A 22,667-nucleotide genomic window follows, 5' to 3' on the forward strand; every position below is an offset into this window, starting at 1 on the left:
TACTTTGACCATTATTTTGGTCTGAGGAGATATTGGTGTGTAAAAGATCATATATTTTCACTAATTCGTCAAGAATTTTTTGGTTGTTTTCTAGGATTTCTTTAAGATGACCCACCTTCTGTCAATTATGCCTTCACTTCTACAAATTTGGGCCCAAATATACTATATACTTGGAAGATAATAGTCAAAGCTAATAAAATCCTACTTTATTTTCAATGAAACTATCCTTCTATACATATTTTCAATGAAACTGTCCTTCTATATAATTTTCTTTTTTTAACAATCAAATCCCTTTCCCAAAAATAAATTAATCTCTCCTTGCTTTCCTCTTTTCCCTGACCTTTTTTTTTAATATATATATTTTTAATATTAAATGGCATAAGTTTGGAGCACATAGTCCCAAGCATACAAAGTTTCCATGCCAATAATTATCAACCAATAGTCAAACAATGTGATTACTAGATTGGACGACTCAGTTATGTAATGTGTCTAGTTCTGGCAAGCCTGTTGATGTCGTTGGACAACTCAGTTCTGTAGTGCATCTAGTTGTGACAGGCCTGTTGATGTCATTTAACTCTTTACCCCAACCTAAGAGCCTCAGCCCTTTGGAACCAACTCAGTGATGAATCAATAAGCAACTTCTCATTATCATTGAATCAATGTCTAATACATCACATAACAGTAAAAAATAACAGTGCCAAGTACTTGAGCTCAATAGCTACCTAGATGAAAACAAAACTCGAATCCTAATGAGCTCTTTTACATGCTTATTTATACAAGAGGGTAGCTACTATTAGATCCCTAGAAAATAGGAATATTTGTCTCCCACAATTGAAGAATGGTGGATCATGTTCCTCATTAATTGCACTTGTTTGGCTACCAATGACCTTGTTACTTCCACTTGCTTGGATGCCAATGACCTCGAGCTGATGAGAGAAAGTGTTGTGATCTTGGGATTATTTAGGGAGTTAAAGAGGTGGAAAACCCCCTAGATTCTCTCCATGTTGTCCACTCCGAGCCTCTGCATAGAAATAATCTAAAAAATTTCTCCATTTCCTGCAATTAAACCATATTAGGCCACATGACATAAAAAACATCTTTTACCCTTCTCACTAAGCATAATATAACAAAAAATGTAAATAAATGTGAGAAAGAGATAGTTCTAAAGCTGGAGGATGACATAATGACCCTTATAATGTACCTATTGATGAGCCTCATCACACGGTATCCCCTCCGGTCACATCAGGTTCAACATGTACACAGAGAACCGCTCCTAGACCTTTATCTTGCTCACCACCTTCAAAGAAATCTCAATCAGAATGAAATGCAAGCACCCGCAGTCCTAGTCTTAGTCCCACAAAGCACAATTGCCGAAGAATTATTGATTCTATATGTAAATGAAGTCCTTGGCTTTCTAGATGGCTTCAATATAGGCACACTGGATTCTCTTGTCAATAACCTGGTCCTTCACAGTAATCAACCCCAATTCTGATGTATTAGAGGATTTATAGCGAACGCATGACGAAAGCATCATCTATGTATCGCAAGATTTGAACATTCCAAGAGTCCGGGCCTTCAAAATGTGCACCGGGTGATAGGAAACCTGGTAAATCATCAAGATATAGGAGAAGGCTCATATCGTCCTACTTTATCCACCATTGAATAAATTTTGTCACAACATTGTAGGCAACCGAGCCTTGGATTTTAGAATGGGCATCATTTCATGGTTCCCTGGGGCCACCATGTTCAAGATCCACGTCCTTTTAATTGTTCTGGTAAAAATCATCTCTATAAATAGTATTCAGAGCTTTGAACAGTGGATGGATCTCATTATCATACCTTCCATCACAAAGATTGATTCCTCCCACAAAGCTCACGACCTGACAATTTTCAGAACCTTGGATGTTTGCATCCAACCTCACAGTCTTTTGGTGATGGGTAAAATCTGTTGCGATTTCCACACTTTGGGCTAGACTCAACGAATGGGAAACATGTATGGGACACAGAAAGAAATAAATGTTGGTGCCATTGAAATACTTGAATGTCTCATTGAAGTGGGTCTTCATGAGTCTCTGGTTCCAGAGAAATTCTGAGTTGTCCTATCCTTCGAGATGAGGACTAAAACTCTAACTCCCTCCTCCGCTTTTTTCTTTAGAATCTCACCCAAAGTCACACCTTCTGCACCAGGGATCATTCTTTCCCTATCCCTTGCAAGTGTGATCTAGGTATTTACATATCACCTAACAATGTGTATGTTAAAGATAACTAATTACTCTCACATGCAGAGTTTTCAAAATTTAGAGAGACAGTTAACTGAGTCAAGTTGAGTAAGTTCGAATTCAACATTATTTTGGGTAAAGTAGAATTTAGTGTGTGGTTGCATGTCAAAGTTATTTTGAGTGACTTTCTAGTCGAAGAGTTTAAATACCCCTCATCGAGTTCATTGTAATCGTCAAGTTTGTGTGATTAATAGAAGAGCTGCAACTCGTGTTATTATTTGTTTGTGAAATTTGTACCTTTCCTCCTCAGCTTTTCCATCAAATTGGTATCAGAGCCGAGGAAGAATTAGAAGATCCGTGGAGCCAGTAAATCTATCAAGAAAAGGGAAGAAGACTTTGGCAAAACCATTGCAGGTTTAAGGTGCACATTGCAGATTGTCAATTGTAAAAGGTGCACTGATTTGTTGCATTTCCCCTCAGTTCAAGGTGCGTTGGATTTTTAAGTCATCACATGATCCCTTTATCGAAGGGTGTGATGAGTGGCTGAGGTTAAATATTTTGTTGCTCCAAAGCCCCAAAGTTTTTTTTAGAGCCACATAGGTTGTTTCGTCTTATGTGAAAACTTGAAACAATAGGTGACCATATTGTTGGAAAAAGTCTTTTATAAAAGATTTATAAAGGAGCTTTATTGAAAAGGGGAATAAAGGGATTTATTAAAATGTTTTTCATGTATTGTTTTTGTGAGTGCCTTATAAAATATAACTAAAGCTTTTTTACAAGGATGTTAAAAGAGGCTTATTAAAAAAGAAGTTTATTAAAGTTTTTAAAAAAGGGGTTTTATGAAGAAAGAATTTCTTTAAAGATGGCATCATTAGTTTCTAGCCACAGTTTTTGCCATTTACATGGAAGAATTATGATGTGTGGGCCATTAGATGGATACCACGTTGAAGACTCATGATGCTTAGGAGCATGTCCAATTTGGGTTTCTAGAATCTAAATATGAAGCAACGAAACGAGCCCTCACTAATGTAGAGGGAGCAATTGAGGAAAGACAAAAAGAAGAATGTAAAATTATTGCAACTTATCCAGCAAGGAGTGGACGCAGTAGTGTTCTAGAAAATTATGATCACGTCTTCAAAAAAGACAACATGGGAGATGTTGGTGGCAAGCTATAAAGGTATGACCAAAATCAATATTGTTAAGTTGTAGAATACTAGGAGATATTTTAAAAGTATGCAGATGAAGGAAACAAAGGATATCGATTCATTCATGAATCGTGTTTTGACTGTTGTAAACCTGTTAAGGATTTATGGTGATGACATAGAAGAACAAATAGTGGTTGAGAAGGTCCTAATATATTTGTCTACCAAGTTTGATGTTGTAGTAGTAGCCATATAAGAATCCAAGGATTTGGCAACATTGATAGTTGATGAGTCAATGGGATCTGTAACAACCCTGGTTAAAAATTCATGTAAAATGTATACAAGGCCACAGATGATGGGACACATATTCCAAGCTGAATGGTGGGGAAACATCCTAGTGGGTGTTGACTCGATTTATTATGGCTAAGAAAATTGGCAAAGGCAATGGCTAAGGCTTTGGAAAGGAAAAATGACATTTTTGGCATATTTTTTAATGAAAATAAAGGAAATTAGGAAGAAAGGAAGGTGAAAGGTCACAGGTTGCATGTGAGGAGGAAAATGAAGAAAATAGAGGCCTCATTCATAAAAAGGCTTCTGAGGATCAGTTGGCAAGCTCTTGGCTCAGACTTGGTCAGTGTAACCTTTTGTTAATTCAGTTTTGGAGCTCTCTCATTATTCTCTCTCTCTCTCTCTCTCATACTCTTGGAGACTTAGAGTTTTCTTAGAGAACTCTTGGAGGTTGTGGCATAATTGGATTATTGGAGAAAGAAGGCAAAGCAAGAGCAGGAAAGCACAAGAGGGCATCGGGATTAGTAGCTACATTAGATTTTCTAGAAGGTATCGAGTTGCATGTATATTTCCTTCACTAGTTTTGGCATGCATGGCATATGCATGTGGATTATTGGTTGTGATCTATCATTGGCATGGAGGATTTCCTGGATTGACAGTGCATTGGCTAGCCTTGCCATTTCCTGGATAACAATGGTGATTCTGGGTTTACTTTCATTGTTTGTTTTTGGTTGGTTCTCATGTTTCCTTAGCTTGTGTTGAGTTATTAGTTCCTAAAAGCCCTGGTTGGACAAACGCTCTAGAAGCCCTGTAACAGATTTGGTTGAGTTACTAGTCATGGAAGCCTTGGTTCGGAAAATGCTCTGGAAGCCCTTGGTGGGTTGAATTACTAGTCTTGGAAGACTTGGTTGGACAAACGCTCTGGAAGCCCGACGACAGTTGTGGGTTGAGTTACTAGTCTTGGAAGCCTCGAAACAAATGCTCTAGAAGCCATGGAAGGCTAGGATGGAGACCAATCTGATGATGATTTTGTGATGTCCGACTATGAAGTGGAATCACTATTTGATGGGTTGAGGTGGATGGCCTCTTGAAACCCTGAATGAGTTTTGATTGATGTGTTCTATAAGATTCCAAATTCATTCTTGGAATATGGCACAAGGGTGAATGGATAAAGAGATATTTGGCTAAGCCATTCTATGGTCGGGTGGAACGTGGAAGTCCCATCCCAGGTTTGGATTTTGCATCATTAATGAAGGGTTAGTTATCCTTGTATTTTTATGACCATTATATTGGCTTATATGAGGTTTATATGGTGGTGTATTCATTGGTATTTCTGTCCCTATTGTGTTGGTTATGTATATGCTTTATGATAGTAGCTATGTATGGTTCTCATCATGTTTTCAATTGTAATTGAATTATCAATGTATCTATGTACTAATGGATGGAATGGAAGTTAATGTGTTGAGGTATCAACACTTCATGTTGAATCTTAGCGAAGTATGAGACCACTATCCTCAAATATGTTCTTTACACCTGTAGATTACATATTCGTGATATGTTTGATGAAATGCCTGCCATGGCTAGTAGGGGTCTAGTCAAGGTCTTGAATAAGTATTTGCTTTAGAACTGTCATTTCCAAAGTTCAGTGGGACCCAAGGGAAAGTTGTTTGAAGTGTTGGGTTGGTTCCTGGGGGTCTTGAAGCTGATGTTGAATGTTTGTATGGTGTGTTTCCATTGGTCCACTTCCTTAATGTGACTTAAGAGTGTAGGTTTTAACCCTGTACAGAAATTACCTGCATACGAATTCTTAAACAAAGAAAATAAACAATGCGAGAGCATAACCCATAAAACACATATGCACAGAGATTTTTCCCTGGATCCCAAAACCGGGACTACCAGCTTGATTTTTCATTATGTTCCTTTCAATGTTACAATACATATTTATACATGCCGAAGCATCCAATACCATGGACCGAAAAACCATCGTGTCCAATACCATGTGCGAAAATCATGCACAAAACCATAGGTAGGTTCGCCCAACCTAATATAGGGTCCAAAAAAAATTTTCCTGGGGCGCTACCCCGGACCCCGTAAAGGGGGGCTACCCGCCCCCCTCAAACCCCCCGGACAGGGGGGGCTGCCGCCCCCCCTGTGACCCCCCCGCTGCGCAATCGGCGCAACAAAGGGGGGCTACCGCCCCCCTCTAACCCCCCGTTTAACTATGTCGGTTAGTCGTGGAAAGAATATAACACAACCCAACAAAGAGGTCAAATCATATCATACTTGCCTCTCGTCGCATGTTTACCCCAGATGGTCAATTGCTTGGGTAGATGTGGGAGGAGGGTGTTACATGATCACTTATATACCATGAGGTGAGGATAGACAAAATTAAGGATTCCACCTTAGAGACCACTTTTAAAATTTAAGTTTCTATTTCAAGAGACAAAGGTCGAGGTAGAGGTAGATCAAGAGGTAGGGGATGAGGCGGAAGACATGGTAGTCAGAGAGATTGAACAAGAAAGTGGAAGCAATAACAAAATATTCAACAATAATCCAAGAGTCGATGAATCCAAGGAGGGATGGTATTATTGCAATAAATTTGGTCACTATGCCCATGATTGCAGAATGATGATAATTGATCAAGAAAAGCAGAGAGCTAATGTAACTACAAAGAACATTGACCCCATGTTCCTAACTTTCCATACCATGCATGAACCTTTTGATAATGTGTGGTTATTAGATAATGGTTGTAGTAACCACACGACAGGAAATAAGATTTTGGTTGCAAACCTGGATCAATCTCTTAAGACAGAAGTAAATTAGGCACTAACAAGACTGTGGATGTAGATGGAAAAGAAGTGCTCAACATTATGACCAAGCAATGGGAGTTGAAGACAATCTCAAAGGTATATTATGTGCCCGGTCTCAAACATAATTTGATAAGTGTTTGTCAATTGATGCAAAAGGGATATAAAGTTCTTTTTCAAGGACAAGAGTCTGCTATATATGACAAGCCCCCAAGCAAACAACTGATAGAAAAAGTGCATAATATGAGGAACAAACTCTTTACTTTAATCATGAATTACAGTGATCAGGTCAGTTCTTTACGATTGCATGTTCTAATGAATATTGGGTATTGCACTTTCGGTTTGGACATCTGCATTTCTGTGGTTTAAGATTGTTGCAGCGGAAATAGATGGTTAGAGGATTTCCTTCGATCAAAGAACCTTCTATTACTTGTGAGTGTTGCATCTTGGGAAAGAAACGCCATGAGAGTTTTCCAAAAGGAGTTGGATACAGAGAAAAGAAGTCACTATATATTGTTCATATAGATCTATGAGGACGTAGTCAATTGGTGTAAGTTGTTACATCCTCACTTTCATTGATGAATTTAGCAAAAAGACATGGGTTTACTTCGTAAAGTAGAAGTATGAAACTTTTGTAAAGTTCAAAGAATTCAAAACCTCGGTAGAGAACCAGAGTGATCATTAGATCAAGGTGTTGAGGTCAGATCGTGGTGGAGAATGTGGCTCAAAGACATTCCATGCTTACTGCAAACAACTTGGAATTATAAGGCAATTTACAACTAGATACACACCGCAGTAGAATGGTGTAGCAGAGAGAAAGAACAGGACAATTATGAACATGGAAAGGAGCATGCTGAAAGGAAGAAACTTGCCTCATGAGTATTGGGAAAAATCAATTTCATGTGTTGTTTATGTGATAAACAAATCTCCTATAAAGAGCGTGCTGAACAAAGTTCCAAGAGAAACATGGTCCGGTATTTCTTGTAGTGTATCTCATCTTAGAGTGTTTTGATGTGTAGCTTATGCACATGTGTCTAAAGAGCTAAGAAGCAAATTGGATGAAAAAAGTGAAAAAGGCATATTTATTGGATATAGTGAGCAATCAAAAGCTTAGAAATTATATAACCCCGTCACCAAGAAGATCATAATCAATATAAATTTTGTGTTTAAAGAGCAAGAGTCATAGAAAAAATACATGATGCAAGAGTACCACTGATTTAAGAAGATGATGTAGAAGAAAAAGAGCAGCTAGAATTACAAGAGAAAACACCAATCAAAGTCACACCAACAAGGACTCCAAAATATTTTGAACAACATGGATCTTCAAGCAGATCAACAAATCATAATTCTCCAAGCAATCAGTCAAGTGATGAATCAAGCAATGGTAAGAGAAAAATGAGAAGTCTGAAAGATATTTATGATTATTTGGATGTTAGTTCAAATTTTGCATTGTTTTCATTTCAACCTTCATCGTTTGAGGAAGTAATCAGAGATGAAAATTGGGTGCAAGCTATTGATGAAGAAATAGAAGTTATTGAGAAGAACGACACAGGGGATTTGGTTGATTTTACAAAAGATAAAAATCTCACTGGTGTGAAATGGGTGTACAAGACCAAGTTGAATGAGAAATGAGAAATTGACAAATTTAAAGCAAGACTTGTAGCCAAAGGGTTCTCGCAACAACCGAGAATAGACTTTGGAGAAACATTTGCTCTGGTAGCCAGATTGGATATTGTAAGAGCAGTGTTAGCAATAACAACTTAGAACAAGTGGAAAGTGTATCAGAGGGATGTGAAATTAGCCTTCTTGAATGGAATTCCGAAGAAGAAATCTATGTGCAGCGACCTTCAGGATATGAAGTTGAAGGTTAAGAAGATAAAGTTTACAGGTTGAAGAAAATGCTTTATGGACTCAAGCAAGTGTCTAGAGCATGGTATGGTAGAATTGGCAGCTATAGGATCAAGAATGGATTTTGCAGAAGCAACATTAAGTCTACCTTGTACACAAAGGTAAATGAGCATGGACAAATTTTGATTGTTTGCTTGTGTGTGGATGGCATGCTTTACACTATTGATCATGAATTGGATGAGTTTAAAGCAACGATGAAGAAAGAAATTGAAATGACAAATTCAAAATGGAGAATTGCAAACTTGCTCCTAGACCAGTTGCAATAGGTATGAAGTTGAGCAAGGATGATGAAGGATCATATGTCAATCCAACTCTATTCAAAGGATTGGTTTGAAGCCTCATGTATCTCATAGCTACAAGACCATATATTATGCAAGGAGTGAGCTTGATTTCTAGATTTATGGAGTCTCCAAAAGACTCACATTGCAGAGAAGGAAAAAGAATTTTGAGATACTTAGCAGGAACTACAGATTGTGACATATTTTATGCAAGCACAGAAAAGAAGGATTTGGTTGGATACATTGCTAGTGATTTTGTAGGTAGATTAGATGATAGGAAGAACACTTTTGGTTGTGTTCCATCTTGGTTCATGTGTGATATCATGGGCATCTAAGACGTAGTATATTGTGACATTTTCATCAGCAGAAGCAGAATATATAGCAACAACATCAACAACATGTCAAGTAGTATGGTTAAGAATAGTTTTGGATGGACTTCAGCAAAAACAAGGATCAACAATAATCTATTGTGACAACACCTCAAACATTGCACTATGTGAGCATAACGTGTTTCATTAAAAAAGCAAGCATATTGATACTAGATATGATTTCATTAGAAAACTTGTGAGTAATAGAGAAATTTATTTAAAACCTTATAAATCAAGTGATCAATTCACTAATATATTCCCTAAACGCTTAACAAAAAAATGTATTTAAGTTTTATAAAATGAACTTATTAAAAATCTGTTAATCACACCACTATGGAGAGCTCCAAACTTATAAGAGCGCATAAAACTGTATTCGGAGACGCATGAAATGCAACTGAAGCTTGTGGTCAACGAAATGTGTTGTTGATGATAGTATGTGATCTGGTACACGCGCCTCCGGGAGAGACTTTTTTGATTCCGGCACCGGAAAGTGCATCGTTTAACGATTCCGGGCCGGTGAACTACTCCGTTGGCAGTTAGGATAATGGCCCATGGCTATTTTACCTTAAATTAATGAGCGTGCTGGATCCCACAGACCAACTGACCAAATGGCAACTCTCATAATATGGTCAGCAATATCCACGTTGTGACTTAATATTTAATTGTTACTTTGAATGGTATACCAGTCAAATTCTAATTCTTTTAGAATTGGATGGAGAGAAGCCACGTCAATTTTTTTATCGTCACTTTTGTGAGTTCTGAATATTGTTGAAATGGCCAATTGAATTAAATGCTGCACATTATTTACAATCATAAAATAATCATTAAGGACATCTCCGCCGACGAAGATTTTGAAATGTTAAAAGGAAATGACATAAACGTGTCTGAGACTGCACTGAAAAAACATCGGGTAAGGTATTTTTTTTAGATTTCTTAAAAAAAATTATTATGGGTAAGTGTTTTTATGTTTATTATATTAATGTTTATTCAAATTTATTATTTATTTTTCTTATATAGTTATTTTTGTGGTTTTTTAAATAATAATGATTAAATTATGAAAAGTTTTGTCATTTTTATTTTTAATTAGTTGAGAAGTTATTTTCTTTTCACATAAAAAATAGTGAACTATCCAAGACTTAAAGGCATTTGGTATAAATGAAATGAAAGTATACCCCCAAAATGCAGGTTTCTTCATAAGGGTCAAAGGGTATATTCTCCCTGGGATAGAGATCTACTCCAATGTGTCTTGAGACATCTCAACCCTTGTTAAATCACAAGTTATTGGTATATTTAGTTTGCAAGTTCTTAGATATATTCTTGGATTATAGTGACAACAAATAGATTTGATCCTAGACCTAGTTTAAATCTCCAATTAATTATAGATTCTCATGGTGTGTATCTATATATATATATATATAATTTTTTTAAGATGATTAGATTTTTAAAAAATAATAATAACTTATAAACATGAATGCTACTATTAACTACTAACCACTTTGCATTAAAAATAATTTATAATAATTTTTGTTAATTGAAAATAATAATGATAATTAAGAATGAAAAGTAAAAATTTTACTTTCAAAACTATATACACAAAATAAAAAAATCAATTATATATATATATATATATATAATGCGTTTGCTAATTACTTAAAAATTTAGACACACCAACTTTCAATATTTTTAATAAAATCTCTAGATATAAACACATGCTTTACCTTTACTTAAAAAAATATCCATAACTTTTAAGATAAACAACCCTCGCAATAATAAAAGCTTAGGATAATGAAGAAAAACTCCTCACTTTCTATGAACCAATCAAATCCCTTTAGAAAATATTATTAATAATATTATAAAAATTTAATTTCTTCCCCATGACTCTATTTGATTAGGTTATTAGTGATATTATAAAAATTTAATTTCTTCACCATGACTCTATTTGATTATGTTATTAATTTTAATGGAAATTAATAATCATTTTATTATATTGGAATTTAATTTTTATTTTTATTTTTTTATATAATATAATAATTATTTTTCTAACTATTCAAAATAAATTCAAATAATATATTTATAATATACTTATCTTAAATATATTTAATTATTTTAATCATATTTTTAATAAATAAATTTTCCGTATATATTTAAAATTTAAAATTATAATGATGATTAACGTCCATTAAAACCAATAGTAGTCTAAAGATCTCAAGGAAAGAGAGTTTAATTTTGCATTGTTTTCAAAACCTTCATCGTTTGAGGAAGAATTAGAGATGAAAATTGGGTGCATAGTATTGATGAAGAAATATGAAGTTTTGGGAAGAACGATACATGGGATTTGGTTGATTTGGCAAAAGATAAAAATTCACTGGTGTGAAATGGGTGTACAAGAGGAAGTTGAATGAGAAATGAGAATTTGACAAATTTAAAGCAAGACTTGTAGCGAAAGGGTTCTCGCAGCAACCGAGAATAGACTTTGGAGAAAATTTTCTCTGGTAGACAGATTGGATATTGTAAGAGCAGTATTAGCAACAACAACTTAGAACAAGTGGAAAGTGTATCAGATGGATGTGAAATTAGCCTTCTTGAATGGAATTCCAGAAGAAGAAATCTATGTGCAACGGCCTCCAGGATACGAAGTTGAAGGTTAAGAAGATAAAGTTTATAGGTTGAAGAAAATGCTTTATGGACTCAAGCAAGTGTCTAGAGCATGGTATGGTAGAATTGGCAGCTATAGGATCAAGAATGGATTTTGTAGAAGTAACATTAAGTCTACCTTGTACACAAAGGTAAATGAGCATGGACAAATTTTTATTGTTTGCTTGTGTGTGGATGACATGATTTACACTAGTGATCTTGAATTGGATGAGTTTAAAGCAGCCATGATGAAAGAATTTGAAATGACATATTCAAAATGGAGAATTGCAAACTTGCTCCTAGACGAGTTGCAATAGGTACGAAGTTAAGCAAGGATGATGAAGGATCATATGTCAATCCAACTCTATTCAAAAGATTGGTTTGAAGCCTCATCTATCTCATAGCTACAAGACCATATAATATGCAAGGAGTGAGCTTGATTTCTAGATTTATGGAGTCTCCAAAAGACTCACATTGGAGAGAAGGAAAAAGAATTTTGAGATACTTAGCAGGAACTACAGATTGTGACATATTTTATGCAAGCACAGAAAAGAAGGATTTGGTTGGATACATTGCTAGTGATTTTGTAGGCAGATTAGATGATAGGAAGAACACTTTTGGTTATGTGTTCCATCTTGGTTCATGTGTGATATCATGGGCATCTAAGACGTAGTATATTGTGACATTTTCATCAGCAGAAGCAGAATATATAGCAACAACATCAACAACATGTCAAGTAGTATGGTTAAGAATAGTTTTGGATGGACTTCAGCAAAAACAAGGATCAACAATAATCTATTGTGACAACACCTCAAACATTGCACTATCTGAGCATAACGTGTTTCATTAAAAAAGCAAGCATATTGATACTAGATATGATTTCATTAGAAAACTTATGAGTAATAGAAAAATTTATTTAAAGCCTTATAAATCAAGTGATCAATTCACTAATATATTCAATTCACTAATATATTCCCTAAACGCTGAACAAAAAATGTATTTAAGTTTTATAAAATGAACTTATTAAAAATCTGTTAAACACACCAATAACACACCACTATGGAGAGCTCCAAACTTATAAGAGCGCATAAAACTGTATTCGGAGACGCATGAAATGCAACTGAAGCTTGTGGTCAACGAAATGTGTTGTTGATGATAGTATGTGATCTGGTACACGCGCCTCCGGGGAAGACTTTTTTGATTCCGGCACCGGATAGTGCATCGTTTAACGATTCCGGGCCGGTGAACTACTCCTGGCCCATGGCTATTTTACCTTAAATTAATGGGTGTGCTGGAACCCACAGACCAACCGACCAAATGGCTACTCTCATAATATGGTCAGCAATATCCACGTTGTGACTTAATATTTAATTGTGACTTTGAATGGTATACCAGTCAAATTCTAATTCTTTTAGAATTGGATGGAGAGAAGCCACGTCAATTTTTTTTATCGTCACTTTTGTGAGTTCTGAATATGGTTGAAATGGCCAATTGAATTAAATGCTGCACATTATTTACCATCCTAAAATATTCATTAAGGACATCGTTGTATGCACTCGTCCGCCGACGAAGATTTTAAAATGTTGAAAGGAAATGACATGAACGTGTCTGAGACTGAACTGAGAAAACATCGGGCAATGAATATTTAACTTTTTTAGATTTTTAAAAAATTAAAGTATTATGGGTAAGTGTTTTGATGTTTATTATATTAATGTTTATTTAAATTTATTATTTATATTTTTATAGTTATTTTTGTGGTTTTTTTTTAAATAATAATGACTAAATTATGATAAGTTTTGCCATTTTTATTTTTAATTAGTTAAGAGGTCATTTTTTTTCTGACATAAGAAAATAGTGAGCTATCCAAGACTTAAAGGCATTTGGTATAAATGAAATGAAAGTATACCCCCTAAATGGAGGGTTCTTCATAAGGGTCAAAGGGTATATTCTCCCTAGGATAGAGATCTACTCCAATGTGCCTTGAGACACGGGTCAAAGGGTATATTCTACCTAGGATAGAGATTTACTCCAATGTGCCTTGAGACACCTCAACCCTTGCTAAGTCACAAGTTATTGGTATATTTAGTTTGCAAGTTCTTAGATATATTCTTGGATTATAGTGACAACAAATAGATATGATCCTAGGCCTAGTTTAAATCTCCAATAAATTATAGATTCTCATGGTGTGTGTGTGTGTATATATATATATATATATATATAACGTGGTTAGATTTTTAAAAAATAATAACTTATGAACATGAATGCTATTATTAACTACTAACCACTTTGCATTAAAAATAATTTATAATAATTTTTGTTAGTTGAAAATAATAATGATAAATAAGAATGAAAAGTAAAAATGTTACTTTCAAAACTATGTACACAATATTAAAAAATCAATTATATATATATATAATGTGTTTGCTAATTACTTAAAGATTTAGACCACACCAAAGAGAGTTTAATTTTCATTCTTCAAAATCTCGTTTTTGTGACAAAGAGCTGGGAGAGAAGCGTTCCAAGATCGCTATAGTTGGGTTGGCTTAATAAGTCAAGAAGATTGGAGGTGTGGCTGACGATAGGGAATTGAGCGCGGATGTGGGCAAGAGCCGGGCAGTCTAAAAGGAATTTCTTTTCATCTTCCACCTTCTTAGTATCACAAATCTGACAAATTCTATCGTACCAGGGAGTCTTGGGGGTAGACCACTACCCGGTCTCACTCCAAAGCTCATGAGAGTTAGTTCTAATCCTAGTGATGTTCATTTTCTTCTTGGTGCTAGTCAACATAGAGAGATAATTTTGGTTATCGAGGGTGGGGTTGATCACCTCCTTATAGTACCTTAGCTTCCTTTTACCCTCCAGCGTCTTAGCATCCCACATCTTGTCCTCAAAACTTGAGGTAATAATATCTTTTATATTGTCCTTGCTTCCCACGATGATCTCCTTCTTAATCCCCAAAAGTTTGAGCCAAGACTGAGCATCCTGGTGCCACCTGCGCTCGAGGCGCAGGTGGGGGTTTTAACTAAAGTTAGAAGCAATTTTTGGGAGCCGCTTGGATTCCATATTGTGAAGCTTCTTCTTATACATCAAATATCTAAACATAACCACACTTTCAATGGGGGATAGGCCAGCTTCAATCAAGAGGATAGGATAGGGAGTATTTCCCTTGATCTTGAGGTTATAGGTTATGAATTGCTTTTGGATCATCTCAATATTTCTCCACGACTCCCTAGATATACTACACCCCCAAACTTCACATTCGTATAAGATAACAGGGGTGATGAGAGTCTCAAAGAGGAACCTTTTTTTACTCCAAATGTAAAGATCGATTGACTTACAATTGTTTTCAAGCTCATAATAAGCTTTCCAACCTCCAATAATTCTTTTCTCGATGCTATAATTCTAGTTGAGCTGATGAGGAAAGTTAATACCCAAATATTTATAAGAAGAAACCTGCTCAAGACAATGGTTATCATAAACGAAACTACCATGGGTGATCTTTTTGGATTTAATGATCATGACTTTAGTCTTGTTAGTATTAACTGTCATACCCATCTTGGAGCAGTAGACATGAAGACTCTTAAGTTGCTTGTCTAGTTCATCATGGCTCCTTGCAAGAAGAATGATATCATGATCATAAAGGAGAAGAATAATGATAATACTAGTGAGCTCAATGCCTTTGCGGCCCATAGTTTCGAGACACTCCTCTAGTTTATCGATGTAAATACCAAAAATGGTAGGGGAAAGAGGACAACCTTGCATAGCCCCGATATTACATTTAATATCTTTAGACCACCCTTAGTTGATCTTAAGCTTGGGTTATATCAAAAACTCCAAAATTTCATTAAAAAAAATAAATTCATAGTTTACTAAAGAGCAATCATTTTAATGTGTTTACATTGTCATATCACTTTTTCATATTTCAATCAAAATTGCAACAATTTATAATATAATTTGAAGTGTTTTAGAATAAAATATGGATATGTATAAATATGGTTTCTTGGAGACAAGAAAATAAAATAATTATGTAAATTCAATAGTTCTATCATAAAATTTAGATGTAAATATAATTTTATTGTGAAACTTAAATCTTAATCAAATAAATAGAGTTGTTAATGAAATTTTTTTATATTTATTTGATAAAAATGCTTTGTCATTGGCATTTCACATGACACGTTAACTTTATGATTTATTATTGATATGAATGGGATTTAAAAAAAATCTTTATTTTATTTTAAAATGTTTAAAAATATAATTGAAAATGAAAACAAAATATTTGTGTCAATCACTCTCCTGAAAAGTAAGTTTAAGAGAAAATAAAGAAGGTAGTTATATTATATTTGAGAGTTGAAAGGAAAATGTTTTTTTAAGATAGTTTAAGAGAAAATAAAGAAAGTAGTTATATTATAGTGAGATTTGAAGGGAAAATGTTTTTTTAAGATTTAAGGGTATCTTTTTATCGAAGTGTTGTGCAATTTTTGAGTTTTTATTTGAGAATGAAACTCAACCAATGGAAAGTAATTTTTAAACAGAATAAAACTCTATTAAAACTTTATTTTCTTATTTAAAAGTTTAAGATAAATATTATATTTTTATACGTAATAAGTTATATATATGTAAATTGAAAAAGCTTTATCCCTTAAAACGGAGCAAGCGAATGGCAATTGAAACAAAGTTTTATTCGAATATTGTAGTGTTGGATTATTTAATTAAACCATGGACGTTACCTTCGACCCTTCACATTTGGCAATCGAAACAAAGTTTTATTGGAGCATTCTAGTGTTGGATTATTCAATTAAACCATGGAAGTTAGTTTTGACCTTTGACATTTCCTCTTTGTGAGTTTGTTTGGAATTTTGATATGGATGTGTGAGCTTATTGTTGTAAATTTAACGTTATGATGATGGTTTTTATTATTTATATATATATAAAAGTTACCTAAAAAATTTAGATTTGACTCATACGTTTTGAATCAACATATTTAAATTTTATATTTTTAAAAATATTTTAACAAAAAATTTAAATAAATTATTTGAAGATCTATGTTAACTAATTTATATGGATATCAATTTTATATATATATATAAAAAATAAAAAAAATTAGTTTTTATGATTAAAATTTTTAGTTGTTCCTATATATATTCTTTTTAGCATTTAAAAATACAATTTAAACAAATGAAAGATAACATATTGTATTTTGCACTCTAAACAAATTTGCAAGTGAATAAATTTGATCTCTCCGCTCATGTTAAATCCATACTTAAGATGGATCTATGCTGGTTGAAAAAAACAAGTGAACACACTATTTGGGAATGGAATTTTGTGTGGTGTTTAATTTAAAAAATTAAGTGAAAATACCATTTGAGATTTGGTGTGGTGCTCGAGCTTAGAAAAATTTTCTATTTGATGTGGTGCTTGAGGGCATCCTTAAGTTTTTCATCAAATCTATTTATTTATTTATTTATTTTTATTTCATAATTAATTTGAATTTAGATTGAGTTATCATATTTATTGAATAAAAGAACAATTTCCTTACATAATTTTTTTTTTGGAAAATTCAATTCCCTTATAAATGACTTCCATATTCAACTTTGCTTCAACAATTAAACCACACTCAAACTAATTAATTTACAATTAAATACTTCACAACTATACAAACTAATAGATAAACAATTTTTAGAACTTATATTTTCTGAATTTTGATATGAAGCAAGATTTACATATATTTACTTGGAACAACATGAACTAATCTGAAAGAAAACTATGTAACCTGTACTCTTTTTTATATATAAAATAAAGGTTTTTTTCTGCTAAAAAACATCTAACTGAGTCACAAAACCTATTTATTAATCATACTAATAAAAAAGCTTATTAGATTGTTTATCACGCATATGATAACACCTTGCAATTATCGACATCTCCGGTAACCCTGGAAGGAGCTTAGAAGGGCAACGTGCTCAGGTTGTGAGTATTGGAGGCAGAACATCAATCTTGCGGCCTTTCACGGAAGCCTTGGTATCAGGGTACACAATATCCTCTTCATCCAACGACCCATCCTTCAGCACCCGCATAGGAAATAGCATAAGATGCCCGGGCAGATCCTCCACAGTCTCTTCTTGAACAAAAGAGTCCCAAATTCGCTGGCATATCCTGCGTACGAGCCTCACGCATTCCACACTCTCTGGATGAAGATATTCACGACGCAGGCCGCCATTTTTATGTGCAAAATGTTCATACCACACAGACATTCGATATCCAAATATCTCTCCTCGAGCTCTCTGGCCCCGTTGGTTGATGTGGTATGGCTGGTAACATCCTTGGGCTATTTCGGAGTCCCTGGCTCCGTCCATGGATCTCTGGTTCAGATTGGCCGATCCTATGATAATATATTCATCGTCCACTGCATAATTCACAAGAAAAATAAAAAAATAAAAAAACATTTACAGACTGGGATGAATGAAGCAAACATTTCAATTTAGCTGCCATTCAAGTATATTAAAGGAGAAAATGATTTTTTTCCAGATGAATTTCTGCAAAAGAATTGTGTTTACCAATTTAGTTTGTCTTTAAAATTTAGGTTTTCATCCTAAATATCTGGAACAAACTAAATTGGCAAATATAATTCTCTTCCAAAAATTCATATCGCAATATGAATAACTGCGAAAATTTGCATAAGTTACGGACCTATCATGAGCTTGGCATGCACATAGATCATGGTTCTCCTGTGCTTTTGGGCATTCCAGTAATCGGTTCCCTCTTCTGGCCTTTCAGGAGGTACATAATCGCCCGGTAGCCTCACCTCCCTGTTCCCCACGCAGAAGAAATTCAAATAATCAGTCGGTCTGAACTCATCGTCCAGGCCCTCCTCTCTGAGTGCCTCCCCGATCATCTTATACATCATGCGCGCGGTGTTCCTGAACCAGTGCAGGATGGCCTGCACGGTATCCCCCTCGGGTATCCCCTCCGGCCACATCGGATTCAGCACGTACACGGAGAACCGCTCCCGGGCCTTTATCTTGCTAACTATCTTGAGCGCAATCTCAATCGGAATGAGATGCAGGCACCCGCAGTCCTGGTCTCGGTCCCACGAAGCGCAACTGCCGAAGAAGTACTGATTCTCTATGTAAATGAAGTCCCTAGCACGCCGGATGGCTTCGATATAAGCGCACTGGATGCTCTGGTCGATAACCTGGTCCTTCACGGTCACCAGTCCCAGTTCCGGCGCATCGGACGGATTGGTAGGGAACCCCACGACGGAAGCATCGTCTATGGACCGGAAGATCTGAACATTCCAAGACTCAGGGCTTTCAAAATGTGCGTCCGGCGGTAGGAGACCCGGTAAATCCTCGAGTTTTAGGAGGAGGCTCGGATCGGCCTGCTTTGTCCAGCGCTGAATAAAGTTCGTCACAACATCGTAGGCAGCAGGGCCTTGGATCTTAGAATGGGCATCGTGCCATGGTTCCCTGGGGCCGCCATGTTCAAGATCCGCGTCCTTGTAATTGTGCTGATGAAAATCATCTCTGTAAACAGTATTCAGGGTTCTGAACAGAGGATGGATCTCGTTATCATACCTCCCGTCACAGAGATCGATTCCTCCCACAAAGCTCACGACCTGGCGATTTTCAGAGCCTTGAATGCTGGCGTCCAGGCTCACGGTCTTCTGATGATGGGTAAACTCGGCTGCAATTTCCACACTCTGGACTGGACTCAACGAATGGGCTGCATGTCTGGGACACTGAAAGCAATAAACGTTGGTGCCCTTGAAATACTCAAATGTTTCATCGCAGTGGGTTTTCATGAGCCCCTGGTTCCGAAGAAATTCCACGGCCGTTCTATCCTCCCAGATGAGGACCAAAACTCTAACCCCCTGCTCCGCTTTTTTCTTCAGAAGTTCACCCAAAGTCACACCTTCTGCACCCGGGATCATTCTTTCCCTGTCCCTTACAAGGGTAATCTTGGCGTTTACAGACCACCCGGCAATGTATATAAAATGCTTGGCTCCATCCAAGTACTCGTACAATTCCTCCCAGAGTCTCGGAGGCTTGTAAAAGCCTCTCTCCTCCCCGTGACCCAGCTCTATCCTGGGACGATAGTGTTCTGATAAGTGCGAGTTCTGATACAGTTTGACTCTGCATCCCTTCCTCTGTTTGAAATACACATGCTGGACTCCAGGGAAGTCCCCATCTCGAATCCCAGAACCCCAATATGGATCTTCTGAGACATGTTTGAACTGAAGGCGAACATGGATCTGGGCTTTCCTCAACTTCTCAGAGAAATCTTCGTTATACAAGTCATACCATTCCTCAATGACGTCACCGGTGAGGATTTCTGAGATTGGGATCTGGGCTCTTCCTATCACTTCTGCAGAGATTTCCAATCCCTTCTTAACGCTGACCACCAGATGAGAGGATTTATACGCGCAGTGTATGTGAAAACTCTCGTTCCAAATTGGGTTCTGATGTTCATGGGAAAGAACTCTGGTTCTTGCAATTCTAGCAATGCCAATATCTATGGTGGCATATAGTCCGCTATGCCCTTCTAAATGTAGAAGCTCTTTCACTTCCTCGCCCACCTATTCAACAAAAAAGCCAGTTCAGATCGATATTCGAATTACACATTGGTATTAGTCCTCAATAAAAAAAATAACAATCTGTGTCTTCCCTGATAAACAGAAATCAAGAAACCAAACCAGGATCAGGTGGGCAAATACCCAATTTGTTTCTCAACATGGTGTATTTTTCAATAACTTGAAATATAAGATCCATATTCTAAGGGTGATTGAATCATTACCTTTTTCAGTAATTTGTGTATGCCTCCATGACCAAGGTGCCTACCTTGGAATATTGTGGCATTGAGTTGGCCATGGACTACTTGAGATGCCATTAGAGATCTGTGTTGAAAATCTGTCAATCACACCACTAATGCAATGCCGTGCAATGACTATGGAGAGATCCAAACTTTATACGAGCGCATACAATGGCATTTGGAAACGCAGGAAGTGCAACCGAAGCTTCTGGTCAACGAAATGCGATGTTGCTGATCTGGTACACGCGCCTCCGGGGAAGACATTTTGTACTGCTTCACCAGAAAGTGCATTGAGGGCCTACAATTACATCATTGTTTAACGACTCCGGGCAAGTGCGCAGCAGCGCAAGTGAACTACTCCGTTGGAAGTTAGGATTAGCAAGTTAGGATAATGGCTAATGGCCATTTTACCATAAATTATTATAATGAGTGTGCTGGATCCCACAGACCGACAGACCAATGGCATCTCGCTCCCATGGTTTCGGATATATGTCGACTCAAGTGGGCAAGTGAACTACTCCGTCGGAAGTTAGGATAATGGCCAATGGCCATTTTACCATAAATTATTATAACGAGTGTGCTGGATCCCACAGATCGACAGACCAATGGCATCTCGCTCCTCTAGTTTTAGATATATGTCGCTCCTATAGTTTCAGTCTTCACATATATGCTGCATTATATTTGTTTTAAGCGTAGTTTAATGAGGAGGAGTTGCCCCAAAAGTTATAGAAATTTTGGTCATATTTAGAGAAAATTTGGCAAAGATTTTTGTAAATCCAAGTTATAATTGTTAAATTTCAAAATTTTAGGTGTCTTAGACGTTTTTAATGGTGTCGGAAGTTAAGATAATGACCAATGGCCATTTTACCATAAATTATTATAATGAGTACACTGGATCCCACAGATCGACAGACCAATGGCATCTCGCTCCCATAGTTTCAGTCTTCAGATATATCAGAAAACACTGAAGACTCATAGAATGAGCTTGATATTTCAATACTAAACATAATTATTTATAGATACATATGAAGGAGAGTCAATAATGACCTCCGCTGATCTCCGTTGTCTTGAAATGATGTGCTGACGTCTGAACAGTGGGCGGCGCCGTTTTTGTAGTCGTGATTAATGTTCTAACACCTCCCCTTAATCACGACGACTTAAAACTTTAACTTGCCTACTGGTCTAAGTCTCAGCTAGGCTTACAACAAAACATTTTATTTTTGCCTTCTTATTAAATAGTCCATGCTTGTTCCTTTTCCTTTGCTGGTGCAGTTTCATCTTCACCTTTATTGTCATAAGATAGTGATTGAGTTTCTCCTTTCTTGATTGCAGGGTAACATTCTTTGTATTCAACATTGCTTCAGGTTCTTGGGACTTATACTTGTCCTTAATGTTTGCAATTTTTTCAAGTTTTCTTGCTTCTTTCCGATTGTTAATATATGCAAACTCAAAAACAATGTTAGATTCATAAAAAAACCATATTGATTCTTGTCATCGTGCTCTTTGGAAAGAGCTTTGTTTCCTTCATTTTTCTTTGCTGACATAGTTGATTGATTCATGTCTTCAACCTCTTTCATCAATTCTGTTGCTGCAAACATGTTGTCCTGCATTTGATTTGTGTATGGAGGTAGGCAACTCTTCTCACCAAACAACAACTCATCAATAAAATGCTCTTCATGCATCATATTGAACCACTCTTCATGGGATACATAATTGTCATCAAATTTGACTTCATAAATCTCTGCATCACAGAGAGTTTCCTTAATATCACATACTACTCTATTGTCAGCTAAAGACATACTTTCAGCGTTAATCCCAGCGATGATGCTTTCAACACAATCACCTTTAGCAACAACTCCTTCATCAACTTCAGCTTTCTCACTACCCTCCATACTGTATTTCATTTCAAGAATATTCCAAAATATTTTTGGATCACATATTTTACCAAATTCATAGAAAAGACTAGACAAAATATTTTCACCTAAAGCTGATATGATGAGAAACAATGCTACTGCACCTCTACTTTCATCAATGGCATTTATGGAAATTCCTTGAACAAATTGCCATAAATTTACTGAACCAAACAATCCCTCCATTTTTATTGCCCAAAGTTTAAAACTTTTAGCTGAGAAAATTGGTAGAACTGGCATTAATCATTTCATTATTGCATCAGTGTCTTCAAATTCTTCTATCTGATTCAAATCTACTTTTGGTTGAA

The 22,667-nt window shown here is 35.9% G+C and overlaps 1 protein-coding gene across 1 annotated transcript; it reads right to left on the bottom strand.

The window, feature by feature from the left end:
• Positions 1–17,445: 17,445 nt before the first annotated feature.
• LOC149166341 (phospholipase D alpha 1-like) lies at positions 17,446–20,707 on the bottom strand. The gene is made up of 3 exons (XM_089432538.1): positions 20,435–20,707; positions 18,329–20,216; positions 17,446–18,044 (listed from the first exon to the last, which is right to left on the bottom strand). The coding sequence occupies exons 1-3, from the start codon at positions 20,525–20,527 to the stop codon at positions 17,602–17,604; spliced, it is 2,424 nt and encodes an 807-aa protein (XP_089288664.1). The 5' UTR covers positions 20,528–20,707; the 3' UTR covers positions 17,446–17,601.
• Positions 20,708–22,667: the final 1,960 nt, after the last annotated feature.

Source organism: Pinus tabuliformis, chromosome 5_1 (assembly GCF_031772625.1).
Source record: "Pinus tabuliformis cultivar Carrire ecotype Pingquan chromosome 5_1, CPIR1, whole genome shotgun sequence".
Classification (NCBI taxonomy): Eukaryota; Viridiplantae; Streptophyta; class Pinopsida; order Pinales; family Pinaceae; genus Pinus; species Pinus tabuliformis.